The sequence below is a fragment of the Theileria parva genome, chromosome 1 (assembly GCF_000165365.1).
Source record: "Theileria parva strain Muguga chromosome 1, complete sequence, whole genome shotgun sequence".
NCBI lineage: Eukaryota > Apicomplexa > Aconoidasida > Piroplasmida > Theileriidae > Theileria > Theileria parva.
Genome location: NC_007344.1, coordinates 440,956 through 464,573, shown reverse-complemented (window position 1 = coordinate 464,573; position 23,618 = coordinate 440,956). Strand labels below are relative to the sequence as shown.

The following is a 23,618-nucleotide window of genomic DNA, read 5'->3' as shown; positions in this document are numbered from 1 at the left end:
TTGCGAGACGTGAAAAGATCTAAAAATTCGATTACAAATTTTTCGTTCACTAATAATTTATTTTTAAAAAACATTTTTCAATTTTCCGACTTCAGCTCCTGTAAAATATCTACACATCACGCTTTTCAAACACAATCACCTGTAACATAAATTCCTACATTAAATCACCGAAAGTAAATAAAATGGCAACACTCAGAAACGACGCTAAACCCACCGTAGCAGACGCGGTCATCAAGAACGTCGACATGGACGAAACCACCAAGACCTTCGCACTCAAAGTTGCCGTTGACGCCATAACAAAGTTCGAGGTAGAAAAGGACATTGCAGGACACATCAAGAAGGAGTTCGACAAGACCTACGAGCCAACATGGCATTGCATTGTCGGAAAGAACTTCGGCTCCTACGTCACTCACGAGAAGCAGTGCTTCATCTACTTTTACCTCGGTAAGATGGCCATCCTTATCTTCAAGAACGGTTAAGTCAGGTTTTAACACCGTAATCTAGTCCAAAGGACAAAATATATGTTAATATAGTATTTACATCTATTATAAGAGTAGTAAGTAGACTTAAAAGATACATTAAATTGGCATATTAGCGATTAGATGAGATTCTTCGGACTAACAGGTATATTTTCATATCCAAATCAAGGTCCGCCACAACCTGTTTATCAGCTGTTAACGACATCAGTAAACCGCCAAATGATGCATATATAGTTCTAATCACTCATTAATAGAGTTTGTAGACTTATAACTAGTTTACGGTTTATTAGGTGTAGGTTATAAATTTATAAATAATAAAAAGATGTTAAATACTATAAATAATTAATAGTACCTGGTTTCTGAAGAAACTTCTTCAAATTTGAAGATTTTACCGTACATTGCGTACTCATAGTCGCCCAAAAGACTGGGAATGTCAACTGACTCGCTTAAATTCACATCAGAACCACTAGGCAGAAGCGAATTCGTAATTAAAATATGCAATACCTGAAAATTATTTTAAAATTAACTTAAAATTTTGTTAAAAAATTGTGAAATTAAGAATAAAATTGAGCTAAAATTGGATTAGGTATAAGTTTACTTGTTTATTATAAACTTGAAGAAGGTCGGAATTGAAATCGAGAAGTAATTCGGCATCGAAACCGGTACTTTTAGCACTTAGTCTTGAAACACGTTCAAATTTAGAATTGTCAATGGACCTTACGAGGAAACGGTCCTCGAAAACACAAGAAGCAGTAGTCATTATAATCTAACAAATTCTAATGCGATATACAAATTATTGACAAATTTAAATGTTTCAAAATTTTTTGTCAAATATTATTTGCTTTTTACAAATATTAAAATTAATAAAATTAAAATTTGTGATATTAAATTTAGGGTTATAAACACAATGCTACACTACAATGGATAAAATCAGTGTATATAGTGTGAAAAGAGTATAAATGAGATTACATGGTTAAGAGTTGATCAATAGCCTCGTCGGATACTGAATCTCCTTCATCTTGCTCCTCTTCTGGCTCCTCCTCTTCTTCTATTTCATCGTCCTTCCATGGGTTAGGCTCACTGATTTTGAGCTTCTCGTGGATTTGTTCGCAGATTCTGTAGCCAATTGGGTGGATCAGGACGCCGTAGACGTGTTTGTCGACAACTGGAGGCTGAACTGAGTCGTGGATCCATCTTTCAAACACCGGAAGCAAGGATCTCATGACACCAACCAGTGTTTTCTTAATTATTTCCTTTGCCTTACTACCAAAACCCTTGACGTCGGATTGTTGCATAAGAGAAAGGTTAGTTAGTCCATTTTTCAGTAATTCACGTTCCAAATCAGTTGCTATCAAATCAACAACTTCGTCGACCTTGGAATTCAAGTCTTCTCTCAAGACCTTAGTCAACTCTAAACTCAAATTTAACAGCTATATATGTGAATAATTACATAAATACTGTGGTATAAGTAGGTTTTGGTGGAAATAACTAAGTATTTCCCATTAATAATTGAGTAAATAAAGTGGTAGTATGAGTAGTAGTGTGAGTAATGAAATACTTTCAACATTGCTTTTTTCGACGAAAGAAGACTTTTTTGAGGGTCCGAGAAAGTTAACTCGGTATTTATGCGACTCTGCAGCCTTGAAAAAGAGAAAGAAGAAGATTAAAGCTGAGTTCATTTTTAACACCATAACTGGATTAAAGCAAATGAGGTTAAATCAGTGAATAAAGTTAAATCAGTTGAGAAAGTTAAAGAATTAAATTGGAAGTTCAGAACAAATAAAATTTTGTTTGTTTTTACTTAAAATAAGAAATCCTGATCTGATGTGTAAGATGAAAAAATAAGTTTCGGTTACGATTCAGGTCACTTACACCTTCGTGTCGAATTGCCTCTGAAGCAGTTAAATCTAGGGTTAAATCTGGAAAATAAATTATAATTAAATCTTAAAATGTGTTGAATGTTAATTATACACCGTGCACCAATGCCTCGCCGATGTTGGAATCCTATGCAGAATTAATACCCGTATATGCAAACGGGTGTATTAACGTTCTTCACATCTACCCTTCGCACTTTTATCCCAATTTATCCCTTAGCATTCTCAGTAAATTTCGCTCATCAACAACCCTGAATTTACATGTGGAATTACAATTTATAATGCAGAACACTCACACAACTTTTTACCAGACCCATTTATTATTTTTTAAAGACAAAACTCAGATAAATTATTTTTTTACCAACCATATTTATGTAAATAATTTAAACAGATAGCAGAATTCCGATGTCATACCGAAATCTATACTTGGTACACTCTCTGATATGAAGGAAGTATATAATAGCAGCGAAATGTAAAAAGTTAGTGTTGAGAGATTTTGGCTATTTTTATCTTCTTTTATTGGTTTAAATCAGAACAATATTTAATCCAGGAATTTGCCCTCAAATTCATCTAAAATTCCCATTCATACCTAATTCCACTTGAAATCTTCCCTTACAGTATTCATTTATTATTAATTAAGATATTTATTTTTTAATCTCTTTAAATAAAGTAAATTTTATTAAATTAATTAAATAATTTAAACAAATAATATTCTCGTAAATTAGTTGATTTCTTTAAATTAAATTCCCTAATTAATCAAGTTGTAAATAAATTAAAATCGCTGTGAATAAATTTAATTTGGTGTGAAAAAATAATTTAATTATTTTATTTGCCCATGATTTTTGTTTGATTCCGTTAGTTTTAATGGAGGTCCGCGTTTTGCATAGAAGAAGATCTGACTATGTGCCTGAGGGCCCAAACAGGCGGCCAATGCCTATGAGGAACCCTGATCCGGCTCTTCATCCTTTTTCAAGGGTAATTTAACATCTTAAATAATGAATTCTTTAGGCCAGAGAGTACACGAGGGCACTAATCGCGACAAAATTGAGCAAAATGTTTGCTAAACCACTTATTTCAGCACTAGAAGGACATACAGACTCTGTTAATACTATGGCAGTTAGCAGAACGCAGCTGGTATTACATATATATACTACCATAAATAGATAAAGTATATAGAATATCATTACTATATGTTACATTCCATTGTTATTTTAGGCTGATTTGTTTACCGGTTGTTGCAAAGGTGAAGTTCGGATGTGGAACTTACTAAAGAAGAATAAGGGGAAAGTTCTAGGGAAGCATGACGGATTCGTTAATGGTACCGCTTTCAGGCATAACAGAATATAGTTATCAGTATATAGTTAATTGTATAATATAATATAGTAATAGTATGGTAATAATACATATTTAAGGATATTGTGGTTTAGTAAAAATGTTTTAGGGTTATGTGTAAATAATGATGGAACGTTGTTATATTCTTGTGGGACTGATAAGTACTTAAAATGCTGGCGTGTTCCCGACAAGGCGAATTTGGAAGAAATTGAAGTGGAATCCGAAGATAATTCATATTATGATATAATTTCACAATATAAAAATGACACAAAAGTTAGATCTATAATTTTAATGTGGTGTTTAGGCTGCGAATGTGTTTCTAGCTGGAAGTATTTTGAACGGACTTGACCACCAATGGGCCAATAACCTGATAGGCAAGTGGAAACGTTGAAATAAATGTGTTTAGCAACTGCAGGAGATGTTTTGGATATTTGGGATGGAAATAGAAGTCTTCCAGTGATGAAATTTGAATGGGGATGCCAATCACTTTATAGCGTCAAGTTTAATCCCACAACGGTACTGATTAGAGCATAGCTCAAAATAAAATTATAATTTGATTAATGAGTTTGGTTGAGAGATTTGTAGGTAAATTTGGTTGGATCCACGGGTGCGGATAATTCGGTAGGGTTGTATGATATAAGGGCCAATACACCCATAAGAAAGGTCATTTTAAGGCTGAGATCGAATGCCTTGTGCTGGAATCCCCAAAATCCAATCCACTTCACAGTGGCAAACGAGGACTCCAATTTGTACACTTTTGACATGAGGAAGCTGGAAAGGGCTCTCTTAGTCCATAAAGACTTCGTAAACTCCGTGTAAGTTATTTAATGACCCATAATAGATTATAGGACCGATGTTGACTACAGCCCCACCGGGAGTGAATTTGTAGCTAGTTCTTTTGACAAATGCGTACGGTTATTTACTATGGAAGGCCGTAGCAGGGACGTCTACTCGAATAGGAGAATGCAAAACGTCTTGTGTTGCAGGTTTTCACTGGACGGAAAATTTGTGTGTTCGGGCAGCTCAGACATGTGTGTGAGGATTTGGAAAGCAAACGCATCTGAACCACTAGGTCCGAGACCTCCAAGAGAAAGAAGAAGCCTGGATTACCGTAATAAACTCATGGAGAAGTACAAGGCGCTCCCTGAAATTAAGAGGATACAAAGGCACCACCACGTTCCAGCACTAATTTTGAAGCAGAAAAAACTACAGCAAGAAAAATCTGCCGCGAAGAGAAGAAGAGTAAACAATTATTACACTGTAATATATTTCTTTAGGAGATTAACAGAGCACTCTTCTCCAAAGATGGAACCGTCACCCAAGAAAAGGAAAAACCAATTCTCAACCAGTTGGACTAATTTTAACCCTCAATTCCATAATATTTCCACTTCAATAATATATCTCTACCCAGTCATATGTGAATTATAGTAGTTCAGGTGCATATTAGCAAAATGTGTGTGAGGAAGAGAAAAAATAAAGTGAAATGTTGTGACGATGGGTGTTGAATAGATTGGGGATATTCTGTTAGAATTTGCTGACAACGATTTCGTTCAAAAAAATCGAGAAGAGGAACTCGGTGTGAGTGTATTTAAGTAGTTTTGATGATAATTGGAGGTAATACACACAATATTCCAATACCGTCTAATTTATGGTGTAAGTACGGAATCGCAGTTGATGTTTTCGTTTGTTTTTTCCTGGAAGTGCATAATTTCCACTTGATTTAGTTATCAGTACTAATTATGTGACTTTAATTCTTTGTCCTGAATCATGGGAGCCCCTAACATCGTTATGACTCATTTAAAACAAACTTGACAAAAGTCCTTTCTGTTCTTTTAAATTTGTTAGCTTTTTTTGTTAATACAATTTTCTTCCAAAATCAAATATTTAATATAATAACTTTTAGTTCAAGTAACCCTCATTTTTCCCAGAAGTTTCACAAAAATTTCTATTCCCATCGCCTCTTCTCACAATTCAAGCTAAAATTGCCGAATCGACTTTAAAACATTTTAAACATTTTTGTTTCTCTCGACAGTTTTCTGTTTTTTCATTGTCGAGCCCATTCATCCATTATCTGACCGTGGTGTTAGTGGTAGAATCACCAAGTTTCAAATGCGCATTTTTTTAGTCGACTGCTGATTTTTTATTTTTTTCTTAACATTCTCATTTGTAATTTTCATGTAATTTTACATTTCGGCGGAAATTATCCAAAACACCACCAAATCTCTGATCAGTCAACCCATTTTACATTTTATTTTTTTAGATCAGATTTATTCTTTTTTGTTTCTTTGGATTTATTTTCAAATTAATCGGATTTAATAACACTTTAATTTTTATAAACTGGATCTTCCAATTTTGATCACCACTCAACTGTATCTATGATCATCTCATAAAAACTGTCTAACACTTTAGATTTTCAACTCATCTACTCGAAAAAAAATCGGATTTCCCATTAAGATATTTTATTCGCTGTTGTAAAGTTGAATTGTAGGAGAAAACTTCCCATTTGTGATTGGATCGTTGGATTAGTGGTGGAAATAGTTTATCACAGGCAGAAGAATAAATTATTAAACTGACTGGTATTGATATTGAATAATTTATTTGCAATGTTTATCGAGGAGAGTTTGTCATTTGAGAACTTTTCTTCCTCGGGTTTGCGCGGCTCAACCAATTACTACGACGTTCAGTACGATGATCGAGTCTTGCCTCAGGGAGAGTTGGAGGAGAATATCCCCGAATTCCCCTTTTCTGAGGAAACACAACGCCGTCTGTCAACTGATACCTTTGCAATCACTAATGATCTACATGATCACGCCGTTCTGCACAACGATCATACCGCATTACTTGATACCATATTACAAGATACGCTTTTGCAAGATCACAAGAGGATGGATAATGCTGTGATTGAGAAGAATATGATGGATAAGGAGAAACCTTTGAAGAATGGTTTTGAGCTTGCTAGTAGGCAGCTGACTAACAGACAACACGTCAGTAACAGGCAAAATGCCAATAACAAGCAACAGTTGAATAATAGGCAAACTGCTGGTAACAGGCAGCAGTCCAATAACAAGAATCAGTATTCTGTCAAACAACATTCGACAAAGAAATCTGAGTTGAATAACCGTCAACTCAATGGAACTCAAGTGACAAATGCACATCCTAATAATGGTCAACTGAGTAATAGGCAGCAATTAACAAAGAGACGCCAGTTGCACAATGGCCACCATTTGCGTCCAAGAACCGAGGATCAGTTGCGTATTGGCAAGGATTACTTTGACGATTTGTCAGATTACCTGAATTTGGAGGATGAGGTTCCTGAGGTGAAGAAGAATCCCGTTCTTGAGCAGAATCTAAAGTGCAAAATTGACGAAGATGCACTGATTGACATTTTCAAGAAAAACGGGGCGAAGTGTGAATCTAAGTCAGAGATGGCGAAGATTCTTGCGAAGGCTAAGAAGAAGTACGTCTGGGCTCCTGGATTCTGCCTACAACTTGGCTCCAAGGGCCGGAAAATCATGCTCCAGCTTTTGCGCATGGCCTACAAAACCAACAAGAAGAACAAGCGCGTTTTCCAGTGCAAAAATCCGCCCACAACCATCTCAAATTTGCCATTTTTCAAGATTAACATGCTCTGGGAACTTGCGTACGACATGGGTGTTTTCGACGAGGCTCTCCTCATTCACGAGTTTTTCGGGAATGTCAAGCGTACTAACAAGCCCAGCCCGTCACTTTATGGTGAATTCCAAGTCACGTTCAACAATAAAAAACCTGATCCCATGAAATATCCACTCCCAAATCCACAAATCAATAACATTCCACGTATCCTATTTATTTATATTTAACTCTTATTTAAGAGTTATAATCTATAATTAATTCTAACTATGATTAGATTTTATTGTTAGATTTAATTAATTGTCATATTTAGCTTTATTTAGCTATTATTTCTAAATACAATTGGATAAATTTGTCTACAATTATCTATTATTTTTACCTTTAATTATTTACTAATTTTAGATTTAATTATTCATATAAATAATAACTTTATCTGGGGATACGTAACACACGAGACTGTTTAGTCATTAAACTAGATAAAATACTCCCTAATCATTACTTAATATTATATAGGGAATGGATACGTTTATGACGGATTCGGTGGTTTTAACGACAGCTATAACGATCCTTATGTTCAAGATCACATTCCCATCTCATTTGCACACTCAGCGGAGTTTGTGGGCGGGGATAACGGGATGGTCCCAGACTCAAATGATCTCTCAAACATAATCTCAAGAGAAGAGTTCATCTCAACAATCAGTGAGACCTACACTCGCTCACTCGCAATGAACGCCAACAACCAATTCCTACACGATGACAACACCACACAATTCGTTCAAAGTAAGACAAAAACAGTAAATCATACAACAATTCACCTATTAGTTATGCAATAATTAAGAGTATAATAGTATATTTAATATATTTAATAGTATAATATACTACAATACTATAATGCTGTTGTTGCACCACTACTGCACTATTACTACACTATTACATGGTGTATAATAATTTCTTAGGAATTGATCCGTTGAATGTACATTTTCGTCTGGGAGACCCACAGTTGAATTCAGTCCATGAGTTCGTTACCAATAACGCGATGGAAGATCACCCAGTGAGGGTTGAGAAGAGGAGGTACAGGAATGGCTTAAAACACGACACGCACATTTCAACCTCGCCAAGCTCACTCTCGACAGACGTGCCCTCAGTCACAGAGGACCAGATCAACGACGACGAGATCTATCTCCACCACTCATTCGAGTAACTGCCCCACTGAATAACATTGAGTTGAACCAAAGAGACTATTTTACTATACTGTTGTTGCCTGATGTGGCCCTGATCACCTGACTCCGTGACTAGGCTCATCTGCAACCGCCAACCTGTTTATCACAACCTTACTTGTTGGTTTTGGATTTTGTTGTACTTTTCTTTTGTCGTTGTTGTTTAACACATTTAACTTTTCATTTTTCCACTTTACATTTTAGTATAATGGGCTGTTTGTGTAGCGTATTGTATTTATGTAATGTATTGAGTATATGTAATTTTATGTATTGAATAACTAGTCATTTTTGTATTCTATGATGGGTTGAGTGTATCTAGTGTTATGTATTGTATGATTATGTTTGTATTGTGTATGTATTATGTTTAACAGAATAGTTAATTTTTGTATAATTCATGTGTATAGTCAGGCATGTAACAGCTACATTATATTATTGTATGGTAAATATAAACCACTAGCTCATAGAATTATATACACTCACTACTCAAATACTATTACATAGAAACTACATAGGATATAGTATAGAATAGAATATTAGATTACATAAATCCAAACCCCTCCTTGCCCTCTAAAATGGCTTGGAGGAGCTTAGACTTGAGCATGTCCTTTTCAGGGTAGCAAGGCAAATCTAGCTGATTGAAACAGGTGTGGGCAGTGGGAAGCCTATTCTGTCCAAAAGTCTTGTGAATTGAGATTTTCTGAGGACCCCTCATGCCCATAAGGTTCTTGAAACCGCCAATGGGGACCCTACTGGTGCCAGTGACAAACTGCAAAAACGCAGCAAGATGACTCTGGTCAAACTCGGAAAGGATTTCCCAAAGCCAAATGATCTGTAGGCTATCCTCAGTGTAGTTGATGTACTCAACGTTCTGCTTCATGTTCTCAAGGTCAATGATCGGAATGCCTGAGATTAGCAGTTCGAGTTCCCGGTCATCGAAAATGCTAATAAGCTCAGGCGCAATGAGTTCCCTGAAGCCCTGCATGAAAGCGTCGAGTTGTTCCTTAATGCCATTTGTTACTTTGTGTCTGCATAGCAGCTGGATGTACTTGTGCTTGTTTTCGTCAGTAACTAGAATATTTCTGCCGTTTGGTACCAGATCTATGATCTTGACCTTGCCAAACTCGTCAATTTCAGTACTAAAATACAGTTCAAGACCTAATTGCTCTAAACTGCAGTTCCTAATGCTAATTAGATTGTTGTAGAACTGGGGATCGACAGACTCAGCATCACACGGAGTTATCCTTGAACCAAGCATATGCTTGTAAAATGACCTGCAAAAGTACGCCTCCATGTGGTGTCCGTCATACAAAGCCTTCCCAATAACTCTGCCAATAAACTTGAAGTAGTTCAGGTGGTCTGGGTTAATTGCCGAAAGTGGGTTTGGATGATTAAACTCCTGTTTCCTTCCTTCGCGAGTAAATAGTGCATAATTCGGGTTAAAGAACTCTTTTGATAAAATTGTGTACCACTCCCTAGTAAGTCCACCAGCATCAACACCTTCTTCCCCTCCAAATGAAACACTCAACTTGCCCTTCATCTCGTCACTTGTTTTCAGCCTCAGCTGGTGGTAACTATCCAGAAACACGTGCTGTCTTCTAACGTTGATCTTTATCGGGTCTATTCTAAGACCCACTCTGCCCTCTTTCAGCTTCTGCCTGAAGTACTGGCGCTTAATGTCAAAACTCAAACACATCGGTGCCAGCCTTATCATTGGCATAAACGTGCCATTCAGCAGCGACGGAGTTTGTTTTATGAACAAATTCAACAGTCGTTTGTGCTTCTCGACAAAATTCATCATCAATAAATGATTCTCACTTATCTCGATCATATCTTCGTCGTCACCCAGGTTACTCAGTTTCCCCATTTCTCCTGACTGAATTAATTTCCCCAGTTCTCCTGACTGTGTCATCTTCCCAATATCCGATAAACTCATTTTACCTATATTAGACTCGCTGATTTCATTTGCTGATTTCTTGTTCGGTGTGTTTGATGAGTTGGAACGCAGATTATGAAAATTGTAAAAATGCTCATAATTGAGGTTTGCCAAGATTTTGTCAAATTTCATGTCAGTAACTCCGTAATCATGCGCTATGAACAGCTGGGAGATGATGAAAAAGACCTCAATCAAGGGAATTAGACTTCTCAGCACGTCGAAGTAGTGCTGATTCTCAATATGTGTCTCCTTGTAAAAGTCGCCCATAAAGTTCTTCACCAAACTCTCATCCGTCAAGTATATCAAACACTGGTCTAGCCTATTCCACAAAATTTCCAGGATTCCAGAATTCATTTCTCTGAAGAATTCACAAACCACAATATCGTTTTGTTTTATAATGTCATCACCTTCAACAGCACTATTAGCTCTAAGTTCACCGTCAATAGCACCATTGGGACCGACATCACCACCAAGTGCCTCATTAACACTAACTTCAGGAGTATGTTCGGGACCAACTTCAGCAGTAAGATTAGTGGTAAAATCACTGTCATTAATGAAATTAATATTAACAGTGTTTAGCAACTGTGTTATCCTTAACAGTGTGTGTATTAGGGGCTCAATTTGGTAATCAAACACTATTGAGTCTGTCAGATTTGATAGCCTCTCAGACAGCAGTGATGAGACCAGTTGAAACTTTTCGGATAAAACTCCAATCACAAACTGCTTATGCTTACTTTTCAAGAGTACTGATATGATCTGTGATATGACTTCCAACTGTGACTGTGCGTTTGCGTCCTTGGTGTTACACATCTGTAACCAGGTGCTCTGGCACGTGAATGAGGTGTAAATTCTCAAAAATGAACCCAATGCCTCTTCACTTAGCGAGTTTACAATGTCTGAATGTACGTCTTCACTGACTCTTGGAGTATTAACTAAATTTGACAATATCTCGCTATCGAGGTCACTCATGTTTGCTCCTGCTCTGAACACTAACAAGTTGTGTATCACCATCAGCAAATGGTTCATGTGCTTTACACTCGATTGGAACAAATTCGTAGCCGTAGCGTAAAACAATAAATCAATTGGGTTACAAACTGCCACTGATGTCCCTTCAGCACTATCTGATGAATCACTTAATAGCGGGTTAAACCTCTTTTTCTTCCTCTTGAGGTCATGTACTGATGACTCCTCTGAATGGGAAATCGGTCTTGAAAGTGAGGTTATCGTTGTCGGTAACGCTATTAGAATACTCCTGAGTTGTTCCAAAACTCGTTCTGAACATATATAACTGAAGTTATAATAGTCAACTGTGGCCTTTGATTCAAAAACTGCCATTATGCTATTTGAGTAACTCGGTTCTAATGTTACTTTGGTCCGGTTAACCAAGTCTGATAGGTGTGAAAAGTGTGATTTCGGCATGTTTTTGAAAAACGTTTCATCCACGTCTGGACAGTCATATTCAGCGTCCACTCCTAAAATCGCCTCCCTCAAGATATACAGCAGCATCCTCATCAAATCGCCTTGTGACGGTCCAGATGACACATTATACAACAACTTGAAGAAAATCCTCTTATTCATCTCCACCGGCAAGAAGAACATTTTACAAATACTCACTAAACTCAATGTATCCATATCACCTCCACACCCCATCGTACCAATACTCTTCTCAACCTGATCTAAGTTTGCGTTATCCATTTGCACATTATTTGTGGTAGTAGCGTTTGGAGGGTTAGTACTTGTTGGAACATTGACACTAACATTATTGTTTACAGCACTGTTATTAGCACTGTGGGTTGGACCACCCACTTGAGTATTAATATTTTTAGTTTGTGATGAGGAGCATATGGACTTGGGGATGAGTTTAATGATGTTTTCCAGAATTGAATCACAGTTTTCATTTAGTAAAACGTCGTTGTTTTCAGTCTGGTTAACTCTTTGTGGGAATAATTCAAACATGTTTGGATCAATTGAGTTGAGAATCTGGGGGATTGTCTGCAGTAATCTTGTGTCTAAGCTGTTCCTGTCATCAACCGAGTCTAAACCTAAACCTAAGCCTTCAGAGCCTGTTATTGATATCTGGTTCAAAGGTTCATTCAATCTTGACATTCTAATCCCTCTTCCAGGCATCAAAAACATCTCGTCTGTTAATTCCAACCTACCACCTCTGATCATCCCATTAACTCCTCCTCTGTTTATTGGGTTTATCGTTGATCTACTAACTGGATTTAAACCTGACCTGTTAACCGCATTCAGGGCATTTCTGTTAATGGAATTTAGTGCTGCCCTACTAATTGAGTTTATTGTATTTCTATTAATCCCATTTAAACCTGACCTATTAACCGTGTTCATCGGGTTTCTACTTATGAAACTTATTGTATTCCTATTAAGTGCACCCATTGATGAGCGGTTAAGTCTGCCACGGTTACCATTGTTTTGTCTTGATACTTCTCCTATCACAAATCCCAGAGTTAGTCCTGTCCTTCCAACCTCGCCTTCAACAAAATTTCTATCCCTCTGATTTCTAGCATTCCGCCTACTTAGGTCTCTAAATATTGGTATTGGTGGTTCACCTATCCCTCCCTCGTCATTAAGTGGAACTATGAACCCATTACCTCCAAAAAAGCTGGATTCGAAGTTGGGTATAGTGTTATTGATATTAATACTGGAAGTGGTGAATCTATTACTGGAATTGGCATTAGCGGTGTTTTGAGAGTTATTTCCAGTGTTAGTGTTGTTTGAATTAGTATTGGGTAGTATTTGGAGTCTTGATCTTACAGCTTCAAAGAGTACTGGATGTAAGTTATCATCTGTGGTCTGACTTAACGATGTTGCCAGATTATTCAATAGGTCATTTACTGAGTTAAGTCCTTCTGACCTGATAAATGGTCCCAATGCTGCCAATAAACTTGAGTGGTCTCCTTCCAGATCAAGTGATGCGTTAATCTCGTTTGCTGCACTGGAGTTCTCTCCATACAGTGCTCTCGTTACATCTAATCTTAAACTTCTAGGCAATGATTCCAGGTACTGCATTTCCACTCTCATATTCTCTCCATCGACTTGTGGTGGTATTGTAGGTCTATCAGATGAAGATGACGATCTTGACTGTCTCACGGATGCTACTGCGTCTACGTTAATTGTGTTAAGCTGATGTAATATGATCTCTTCTCTCATATCTTCTGGTAATTCTGCAATCACTCCTGGGTCCATATTCGCCAATGTAAACAAGTCACCATATGTTATTCCCAACGCGTGTGCTATTACTTCTAACCCTCTATTATAATATCTTCCTTCAGAATCTATTTCTCGTTCAATATTTTGCCCATCTTGTTGTTGAGTAACCTCTGTGTCCTGGTTTCCATCAATTTCTACATCCTGATCCATACGTTCCTGGTTGATTTCTGAGGCTTGTTGCAGCAGTTGCCCATCAACCTCTACATCCTGATCCACAAGTTGTTCATCAATTTCTGTATCAATTGCAGTGTCGTGTTGTTCAATAGGTTGATTAGAGTTAACTTTAACAATTTTGAGTTTCTTCAGTATAAGCAAATACAGTGGATATATTGGGTCATATGATTCGGAGTTAAATGATTTCTTAAACGGGGGCAAGACTGGATTTTTCAATACCAAGTCTAAATCACCAGCAGTTGACCACGTATCACCTCTGGTATTCTGATCAACTCTCTGGTCAACTCCTTGATTTCTCTGATTTCCCAAATCTACTCTGTAACTATTACTATCCCTCTGGTTATTACTGTTTAGATTAATATTTCCAAAAGTATTGAATGAAAACACTCTATCAGTTGATGAACCGTCTGAAGCTGGATTATTGAAATTACCAGCAGTGCCTTGAACTTGCTGAGTTAGTCCAAAAAAGGAGCCTGAAGGATCTATTATACTTAAATTTTGATTATTTCCTAGCTGTATTTCAATCTGTATTGAATGTCCATCTAATCCACTCTGAACTCCTGCTATATCACTAATTCTAATATTATTATTGCTAATGTTATTGGCATTAGCAACAGCGGTATCCGTGGGATTTGGATTATCTGTTGTTAGATCGAAATCAGCAGGGAATTCATCTAGACTTGAGTCGGACTCATTATCTTCTGGTATCGATATGTTAGTTGTCGTATCGATAGTTTGACTATTTTCATTTCTTGAAGTTTCATCTATCTCACCTGCCACTCTGATTCTAGGCCCATCATCTTCCTCTTCCTCCTCCAAATCCTCAATACTTGAAGTCGTCACAGTCTCTGAATACTGATTTGACGCGTAATCCTCTTCAACTTCATGTGGTAGTGCTACTTCTTCATTTGCTTCGTCGTCTGAAACCTCGACATCATCCATTGGGTTCTCACTGTCTGATGACCCACCACTTTCCTCCCCACTACTATCCACATCTATTAACATATCTCCCGAATTTGTTCCCGAATCACTCTCCTCTATTTCGTCACTCTCTTCCATCTCGTCAGTTTCCTCAGTATCTGTCTCATGCGAGTCCATGTCCATATTATCTTCGTCAGTGTCTTCCAGTTCCACCACTAGTGCCGTTTCGTCCTCCTCACCTTCACTTAAATCTCTCGCTCCGTTTATTTCTCCATATGCATTAATTCTGTCTGAATTCACTGCGTGGCCAAATGACGCTGTTCCTGAAGTTGTCAAAATCACCAAAACTCTTGTTATGGATAAACACACTATCCTCGTCTCATTCCTTGATAACTCGAGTCTTCCTATAATTTGACATAGTACTCTCTTCAGCTTCGATATCACTTCTGAGATGTCAAAAAACTTCCTAAACCTCAGCAGCAGCAAGTTATTCAGCAGGTTGCAAAGCGTGTAAACTGCTATCGGCACAAAGTACGGCCCTGCATCACTAGAATTCAGTCCTGAGATGTAGTGCAACACGTGTGCAATCTCCTCCACCACGCATGTGCAGGTCTCAACGTTCTTTGACGAAAACAACATCAGGGCCGTAGAATAGTTATCCAAAGAGTCTGAAATCATCTTCTGTACTCTTTCAAAATCCGGGTCTGAGACCTCAACTGACAAATTGCTCGGCACCACCAGTCCGCATATCATTGCAAACACACACCTCGTCACATATATCAACAGCGACCTAACATTAAACTTGTCAAGCTTATCCAGCTTATATGGGAAGCTCTTCAGGTGAATCTCACCTGGCAATGTCGGTGTCAACTCTGGGTACATCAGCGGTAGTGGGAAGTTATGGTTAATCAGGTTAAACAGAAAGAAATAGCTGTTCAAATCCAGCGAGTATGGGTAATACATCTTATTCGCCGTTTTATCCACACTATTGTTAGTTACTGTACTATTTAATGTGTTACTCACTGAACGGGTCACTGTACCACTCACTGTATTATTCACTGTGTTACCAAAAGAATCTGAATGTTTTAGTGTTGAATCACCTCCTGAATGTGTCAATGCTTGTAAATTTGATGAAATATGCAGAAACTCAACAATTGTTCTTAATATTTGGAACAACTTCCTCAAATCCAGCTTATAATCTGAACTATCACACACTGAGAAATCAGACTCTTCATATGATACTAAATCCTTAAGCAAATGGTGGTTCTTCAAGGTAATAAACAGGTCCTTTACCTTATATACTTTATTTTCAGAGTTAATCAACGTGTTCTCCATTTCTTCCTTTTCACTAATCGTGTTTGAACTTGAAAAACTTCCACCGGGTCCATTATCATTGGTTGCATTAAATCTTGGCAAATTAGAACTACTTGCTGTATCTTCTGTTAATTTTGGAAGATTAAAACTACCGTTTGGATACAGCGCTTCGTCCACTGTGATAACGCACAGGGAATCAATCAGTTGTATCATCAACGACGGGCACTTTCTGTAGTATGCATTCAACTCATCAACGAAGCGATCAAAGCTCAACGGGCCCTATAAAACAAATTAGTTACATTAATAAAGATAATAATGGTTATATTTGGTTATAACTGTTGTAGTGTTAATAGTAACAATAAGTATAGTGATAATTATTATATGACTATTATATCTATAATTATTATAACTATTAATTTTACTGGGGTGAGAATTTGTATGATTTTATTTCTGAGGGCCATTTTAAGTGTTGCGTAATCTTCCATGGTGTGTAGAATTATGTTTGAAATCATTCTTAGTAACCCCGGACACAGGCCTGACCTTGGAATCGTTAACAGAATTTTAAGGAAATCCATACTTGACTTGTTGACTGTGGCCCTAAATCTGACGAGCTTCTCCGCGTTTCTGTAAGAATCAGTAATTGTATTCAGGATTGACAGGAGTGAAAAGGTAACATCTCCATCTGAACCTGGGAACATCTCCAAGATCTTCATACAGCTGTACAACAGCTTCTCTTGAACCATTTCCGGTATCTCATACTCCTTGTAAACCTTCAATGTCTCCTTATAGAACTTATTCGGACTCTCTTTATCTCTACCCAGGCTATCCTTGCTTGAATCTCTGTGTGTTAATCTCTGACTATGTTTACTGAGTTCTGAACTACTCTGCTGACTACTTTGTAAAGCCTTATCTGACTGTGAAATGCCAGAATCAAATGAAAAACTTGGGCTTGTGTTAAACAAATTCCTCCCTGGACTTCCTTTCTGATTATGTTGAGAGCTACTGGATTCAAATGAAGCTGAAGAAGGTGCGTTGTATATATGATCATGGGGTGTAAATCCTTCAATAATCCTTGTCTTGACAATTTCATGTATACAAATGAGTGCATACTTGAAAAACGGCGGCGGTGATGATATCTGTGGAATACACTTTGTTGCATACAAACCGTACTTTAAAGAGTTGAACTCAAATTTCTCAGTTGACTCTCTCTTCATAAACCACGACTCTGACTCTCCCAACAAACACCACTCTGGTACTGGAATTGACAATCCAAATTTCCTCTTCAATCCCAAAGATGAAACATTCAAAATGGCCTTTGAAAAGCACTGGGACCTTAAATTAACAAAAAAGTCCACCACCTCCAACACCTGGTTCAGCACATTTATTGGTCTGCCCGTGTTAAAATCTCTCAGCTTCGTAGTAAAATGCACCAGATTCTCCTTCCCAGCCATCAAATGTGATAATAAATAGAAGTAGCACAACAAGTGCTCATGTTCTATTGCAAGCACATAGTTATACAACATATCATCCTGCTGGTCACTTGTGTCCAGTTTTTCACTACTGTTTGTACAATTCGTTGTCTCCTTATCAAATAGTTGGTCTAAAGCCAGTTGCTTTTCATTGTCATAGATGAAGATTAACGGGCTGAAAAGTGACAACAAATGCTCATTCTTCACATTTAGTGACCTTGACTGTAGGATTTTATGCAGTCTTATGACCTTGGACATGAGGAAATTCATCAAATTCAGCACATTAAAGTCAGTTTCGTAGTTTCTGTCGAAATTGGGGAACATCTTCAGCACGTCGTCGCCCTCGAAACTATCAACGCACAACATAAACCTGATCTTGAAGGAGTGTAACTTAAATATCGAGTCATATGCCGTTTGCAAAAACGTCGGCATTAGGTGTGCCAACTTCAGTATATATGGTATTATCTGAGTCTTCAATTCCGTAAACACATCATTCATTAACTTAACATAATCCACATCTTCATACCTATTCAGCTGCTCACTGTTCAACTGCAAATCATTCAATTGTGCGTTATCACCAGGGTGTAAACTTGAGTTTAAGTTATCAGCGCCATTATTCATATTCATGTCATTATTAGCATCCATATTAGTGTCCAAATCAACATTGTTAAGGTGTAATAGGTATGATGAGTTTAGGTGCTGTAGTATTTTCTGGTTAATGTGGTCGTCTTCTGGTATTTGGGAATAGTTTGTTAGTTCCAGGTTCTCAGGCGTTAATTCTCCTACACTAACTAGCCAGTCTGTCAGGGTTGCAATATCTGATGTTCCACAGTATGAAATTGCGTTGTTAATATCCCTCTCGTTGAACCCCATCTCTGACAAATATGACCTCACTGACTCAATGTCCTGCTGGTCACGGTCTTCATACACATCAAAGCTATCGTCGGTTGTTGACACTACCATTCTTGACCTCACTCTTGATCTCCTCGACACATTCAATCCTGAGGATACAGCGTCGCTAACTTTATTTGTTTTCGAAGAGGTTACTGAGTTTGCGAAATGTAAATTCAACGCCTGCTGCCTCGACGGTGATAGGTAATCCAGGTAATAAATGTGCACCTTCAACAACAAGGTTACAATCTTTGTCGGTATGTAAAAGAATGGATTTGAGGTGCTTGACGATGGCGTGCATGGCTCCATGTGTACTAAAAATGCAAACCAACTCCAACACGACTTCACACATGTCAGTATCATCCCATTAACCAATGTTCCAATATTACTCTTTTCATCTAAATTCTGGTTTTCCGTTACTGAGAAGGTGAAATACGATTTGTGGTACTTAGTCAGCAGGTTAGCTATATTCGAATCTATGTTAGTATTAAGGACAGTTCTTGGGTTAGTGCACTTGGAGAAGAGTGACAGGCATATTTGGAGGCATTTAAGGGTTGGGTTGTACAAATTCCTCAATACTGAAAACTCTAAATTTGTAAAATCTGACAATAGAGCCTTAATTCTTGGAAATGACCCCAAGTCAATCTTCGTCCCCACCAACTCCTTCATCGTCAAATCCTTATTCAGCTTCAACGCCATTGCAAACACTATTCCCATAAATAGTGTGAACACATAATCAAAACAGGTGCAAACAAGCGTCATTCCTCCTCTACTTGAGAACAAACATGTCGTCAAAAGGTATAACCCGCTTGTTCTATCATCTATCAGCAACTTATACACCAACTCCAGCACGTCTGAAATGTACCTAATATTCCTGAAATACTCCAAATTCCCACCAGAACCATTTGATGTGGTAATGTTATCCAAGTTATGTAGCAAGCTGAAGAACAGAGACACTACTTGGAATGAGTGTTTACAAATATACGTCTTCAGGCACTCGTTTCCGCTACTTGTCATCCCCACCGCCTCGTTAATTGATACGTTCAACGACAGCAACAGGGACTTCGACATCACTACCATCGATCTACAAAACTCCAATCCAAACAACTCTTCAGAATTTAACAACTGCATTTTAGAATTAACACCATTTTCACTCGTGAGATCTGTCGAGTATGCGTAGGAACACTGGGTTGACCAGAACAAGTCATTTGCTGAGAAAATGACATCGTTTTGTTCATTCTTCTTATCTGCTGTAAACTGCTTATATGCTCTAAGTTGAGGGTGTTCATGGCCCAGGTAACTACTTGATCCCATCAAACAGTTGTCATCCCCAATCTTACTCGATAACTTGAATAAAAGTCTCGGGTACTCATTGATCAGAGTGTTCAAACACATTGTCACTGTGTTGTGTAACTCACACGTCGACAAATTCTCAAAGTCCACACTCAACTGATATGATCCTGAGCATCCCGTGTGGTACAAACTGAAGTTGTCCTTGTGGATCAAATACAAAAAGTGATAAGTCATATACAGCCTCTTCCAATCCTCACCTAATCCACTATCCACACTACTAATAGTGTTGAAATTGTCAATTTTGGTTAAATTATTAACTCTGTCAACATTCTCAACATTATTAACATTATTAACATGATTTACACTGTTAGTGTGATTAACACTATTACTAGCGGTGGAATTAATAAAGGTGTCATGGGAGTCACTTATATTGAGATAATGTTGTGATATTGTGTGAAAGTGTATTATTGATGGGATCGCTGCTTGGGTTGTGAGATATTTGATAATTAGTACTAATGGGTGTTGGGGGTAAATTTGTGGGAACATTGGCGGTAAACAGGGTACTGTACACAACTGCATTAACAACTTAATTCCGTCACAGGAGATGAACTGCGACACGCTTTGTTTCAGGGATAGGAACGTTGACAGGCATTTGCCCAAATTTGCTATCCTGTCTGCATAAAAGTCACTTGATTTTACCTCATCAAGCAGTGATAGTGTTTCCAATGCCATTGGAGGGGAATTTGTCTTAAACTGATTCAAGTATTCCTCAGTTTCACTCTGACTAACCTGTGTTGAAACGGGCTTAAACTCTGGAAATGTGAGCGCTTCTAGCAAAAGGTCATAGATAACCTTAATCAACCTCTTCATGAAGAGTGAGTGTGCTGTTTCGTGGTGTTTTATCACTGTGCATAGTGAAAGCCCAATAGATGCTGACACTTCTCCAAACATGTGAAATAGCACAAAGTCGCGCTTCACCACGACATCTATCAATCTAAGAACAAACGAATACTTCATACTCTTATAATAATCCTGTGCTGTCCTGTGTAGAAACAAGTCTGAAATTGCTGTTGGAACCAGGTTCAAACTATCCTCAGACTTCAAAGTCTCTTCGTTTATCGAATTCAGAAGCCCTGGTATAATTCCCAGGTTGTGCATTTCCTCCTGAGATACTGGATCATCTCTGATAGTGTCCAAAACTAGACTTATCACTGTGCTGTAAACCCCATGACCATAGCTCAGTGGATCCTTAAGTATTGCCAGAAATATCGGCACCATTGGGCTCGTTGGTGCAAATACATCGTAGTCGTTTATCTCAGCTCTTCCAGAATAAGGCCTCGTTACCAAATATATGTCCTTGATTATGCTCTTGAACAGAAACTTCCGGGCACTAAACTCGCTAAAGGATAACCAGTACACTCTGAGCACCAGTTCATCATTTGTTCTTGGCAAAATCCACCCATTTGGCCAACTGTTCTTGTTGCACAAGTCACTTCCAAAGTGTAATGAGTTCTCCACTTTACACATGTCAAATTGTATTCTCGAAATGTAAACGTGGTATAAGTGTAGTTCTGTTCTGAGTAGTCTTGAAACAGTCTGGTTATAATCCAAAAGAGCCTCAAGCACTTGTACCACGTATATTATCACTGGGGTGTATATTGGATTCCTACACCTCGTAAATCTCACCAACATTTCAAGCACGCTCAAGCTCGTTAAAGCGCTACAGTTCCCGTGATAGTTAATGATTGAGTAGTAAACTACTAGGAGCTGAAGCAAAACCCGCATTCGCTCCTCATCGTGCAAAATCTGTTCTCTCGTTTCAGGGTTCTGTACTAAAAATTTCCAGTCTACGTCTCCCTCTAAATTCTCGCATACATAGCCCGTCGGCTGTAACATACAAATCTCCTTTTCATCCTTCGTTCTGTAGTCAAAATCCTTACATGGTGCCGTACTTGCCTCTGACGACCCTGGCGACTTCATCTTCAATATTGGCGGCAGAGGCTGTGATTCGTGTTCGTGGTGTAAATAACTCTTCAGAACCTTTATGTATATTCCTTGCGGGACTCCAAAGCCTAGCAAATTTGACAAAGTCTTATATTGGATCCCGTCATATATCATTGCCGACAACAACTCAGTTGCCACGATCTACAAAACCAATCATTTACTCAGTTATACAGTTTTTACAGTCATTATGAAATATTATAAGGTTAATTGTAGTTATTATAAAATATGATAAAGTTAATTGTAAAATTATGTAAACAAATTAATACCATTGTGGAATAGTCGATATACTCGTGGCATTTGATGAACCAAGATAACTCGAGTAAAAAGCATGGGTTTTGAGTTAGAAATTGAGTGTAAAACGCTGTGTTTATAAACAACATACAAATAAGCTAAAAATTCATTAACGCATATATTTATGTATATATAGTGATAAAACTTACAGAGGAAAAGCGGGTATTAACTAGAAGTCTTTGTAATTGTACAAAATACAGAGAAAATGTCTTTAGGAGTTTATATCGAAGTGCCTATAAATATTTATTAACAGTGTAACACTTTAAACTAACATTATAATTGTTTTCATCGATTGTATACTTCGACACGAGGTACTTGAAGGTCTTTAAAATGTGGAGGTAAAGTTGGTTCTCGTCAATTGAGGAGACAAAACTATTTACAAGGCTAACGAACTTTTCGTTAGAGGTATAATTTACAAACTTTTCGTTACTTTCGTTCTGCGATAGAGACTCAGGGTTTAAAATTTCGTGTATTGGTATTTCAAGGTACTCGTTGGCGTTTTCGTGGGCCTTATTGGACATTTCTAGCTTGATTGTGGAGTCCCTGGATACCCAGTATTGGTAGCATTTTATGTAATACTCCAGAACCAGTGGGCAGGACACTGAGAACTCTGAGTCTGGGCCCTGGTTAAACTTCCTCGTCAAATTCGTGGGGTTACTCGATAACACCTTCAAATCTCTGTCAGGGAGTGGGCTTGTGACAAACGTTGACAATCGCTGTGAAACTAGGGGTATCTCCTTCAAAACTGAGTTTCTCAAGTTCCTTATGCTGAAACACACACAGAGCATTCTGGTTGATAAATATACAATTTCCAGGTTCAAATCGTCAAGGAGGTGGACGAGCAAGTCAACAGAATTATACGTGCTTTTAGAACCACAATTTTCCACAATCATGATCGACGTCCTCAGCGCACTTTTGACCAGTTCAACCTCCTTAAAGTAGCTTTGTGGGTCAATTTCACACTCTCCTAAATAATATTTATTCTATTGTTTACATTACCTTTTATATAACCCCGGGAAAGATTTATATAATGGGAGAATATGTCGTCGAACCTATTCAAAACCGACGCCCAGCAAATTACATCGCTCTAAATATAAATTATGAATTCATTACTCACCTTTTCCCAGACCCATTGTGTGAAAGCCCTTAGGTGTATCAACAGATCATCGTCAGAACACGTCGTTAAACACTCTATAAAGGCCCTTTGGCACGGCTGAAGCGATGCCAAAACCAACTTATAGTTATCACCTTTTGGGTATCCTATTTTCATTCTAACAAATCAATTTCAGTATTGATTGTGTTTCAAATCAATATCTAGATAGTTATTATCAATCTTTACGTTTAAGTCAAACTGTGTTTATTTGTACAGTATGGTCGCCAAATAACTTTATTGTTTAAACTTAAACACTCATCAACAGATTGTAAATAACAAAACTAATAGTGAAATAGTGTTCAAGTTCTGTTTGACTCTATATCACCATGTTTGTGTAGAATAAAGGATAAAATTTGACAAATGGTGTAACTTAAGTCAAATTTTCATTTAAAAATTCCAAAACTATTAAAAATGAATTTAGAATGTGTTTTAT

General features: G+C 37.6%; 6 protein-coding genes across 6 annotated transcripts; 3 read left to right on the top strand and 3 right to left on the bottom strand.

The window, feature by feature from the left end:
* Positions 1 to 518, top strand: Dynll1 (Dynein light chain 1). The gene has a single exon (XM_760668.2). It carries the CDS (start codon positions 183 to 185, stop codon positions 477 to 479), a length of 297 nt encoding a protein of 98 aa, XP_765761.1. The 5' UTR covers positions 1 to 182; the 3' UTR covers positions 480 to 518.
* Positions 519 to 591: 73 nt separating this feature from the next.
* On the bottom strand, positions 592 to 1,239 carry polr2h (RNA polymerase Rpb8 family protein; the record flags this gene model as incomplete). The annotated part of the gene is made up of 3 exons (XM_760667.1): positions 592 to 715; positions 832 to 983; positions 1,078 to 1,239. The coding sequence occupies 3 exons, from the start codon at positions 1,237 to 1,239 to the stop codon at positions 592 to 594; spliced, it is 438 nt and encodes a 145-aa protein (XP_765760.1).
* A 190-nt stretch (positions 1,240 to 1,429) lies between these two features.
* TpMuguga_01g00232 (uncharacterized protein) lies at positions 1,430 to 2,648 on the bottom strand. The gene is made up of 2 exons (XM_760666.2): positions 2,038 to 2,648; positions 1,430 to 1,890 (listed from the first exon to the last, which is right to left on the bottom strand). The coding sequence occupies exons 1-2, from the start codon at positions 2,168 to 2,170 to the stop codon at positions 1,445 to 1,447; spliced, it is 579 nt and encodes a 192-aa protein (XP_765759.1). The 5' UTR covers positions 2,171 to 2,648; the 3' UTR covers positions 1,430 to 1,444.
* Positions 2,649 to 2,975: 327 nt separating this feature from the next.
* Positions 2,976 to 5,081, top strand: DCAF13 (DDB1- and CUL4-associated factor 13). The gene is made up of 9 exons (XM_061304953.1): positions 2,976 to 3,328; positions 3,362 to 3,487; positions 3,569 to 3,671; positions 3,795 to 3,958; positions 3,990 to 4,071; positions 4,092 to 4,201; positions 4,271 to 4,500; positions 4,534 to 4,927; positions 4,963 to 5,081. The coding sequence occupies exons 1-9, from the start codon at positions 3,218 to 3,220 to the stop codon at positions 5,041 to 5,043; spliced, it is 1,401 nt and encodes a 466-aa protein (XP_061161529.1). The 5' UTR covers positions 2,976 to 3,217; the 3' UTR covers positions 5,044 to 5,081.
* A 282-nt stretch (positions 5,082 to 5,363) lies between these two features.
* On the top strand, positions 5,364 to 8,702 carry TpMuguga_01g00230 (uncharacterized protein). Its single transcript, XM_760664.2, has 3 exons — positions 5,364 to 7,501; positions 7,808 to 8,074; positions 8,251 to 8,702. The coding sequence occupies exons 1-3, from the start codon at positions 6,289 to 6,291 to the stop codon at positions 8,493 to 8,495; spliced, it is 1,725 nt and encodes a 574-aa protein (XP_765757.1). The 5' UTR covers positions 5,364 to 6,288; the 3' UTR covers positions 8,496 to 8,702.
* A 328-nt stretch (positions 8,703 to 9,030) lies between these two features.
* TpMuguga_01g02025 (uncharacterized protein) lies at positions 9,031 to 23,505 on the bottom strand. Its single transcript, XM_760662.2, has 7 exons — positions 23,150 to 23,505; positions 23,032 to 23,119; positions 22,305 to 22,999; positions 22,182 to 22,265; positions 22,008 to 22,130; positions 16,507 to 21,882; positions 9,031 to 16,363 (listed from the first exon to the last, which is right to left on the bottom strand). Exons 1-7 carry the CDS (start codon positions 23,300 to 23,302, stop codon positions 9,050 to 9,052), a joined length of 13,833 nt encoding a protein of 4,610 aa, XP_765755.2. The 5' UTR covers positions 23,303 to 23,505; the 3' UTR covers positions 9,031 to 9,049.
* Positions 23,506 to 23,618: the final 113 nt, after the last annotated feature.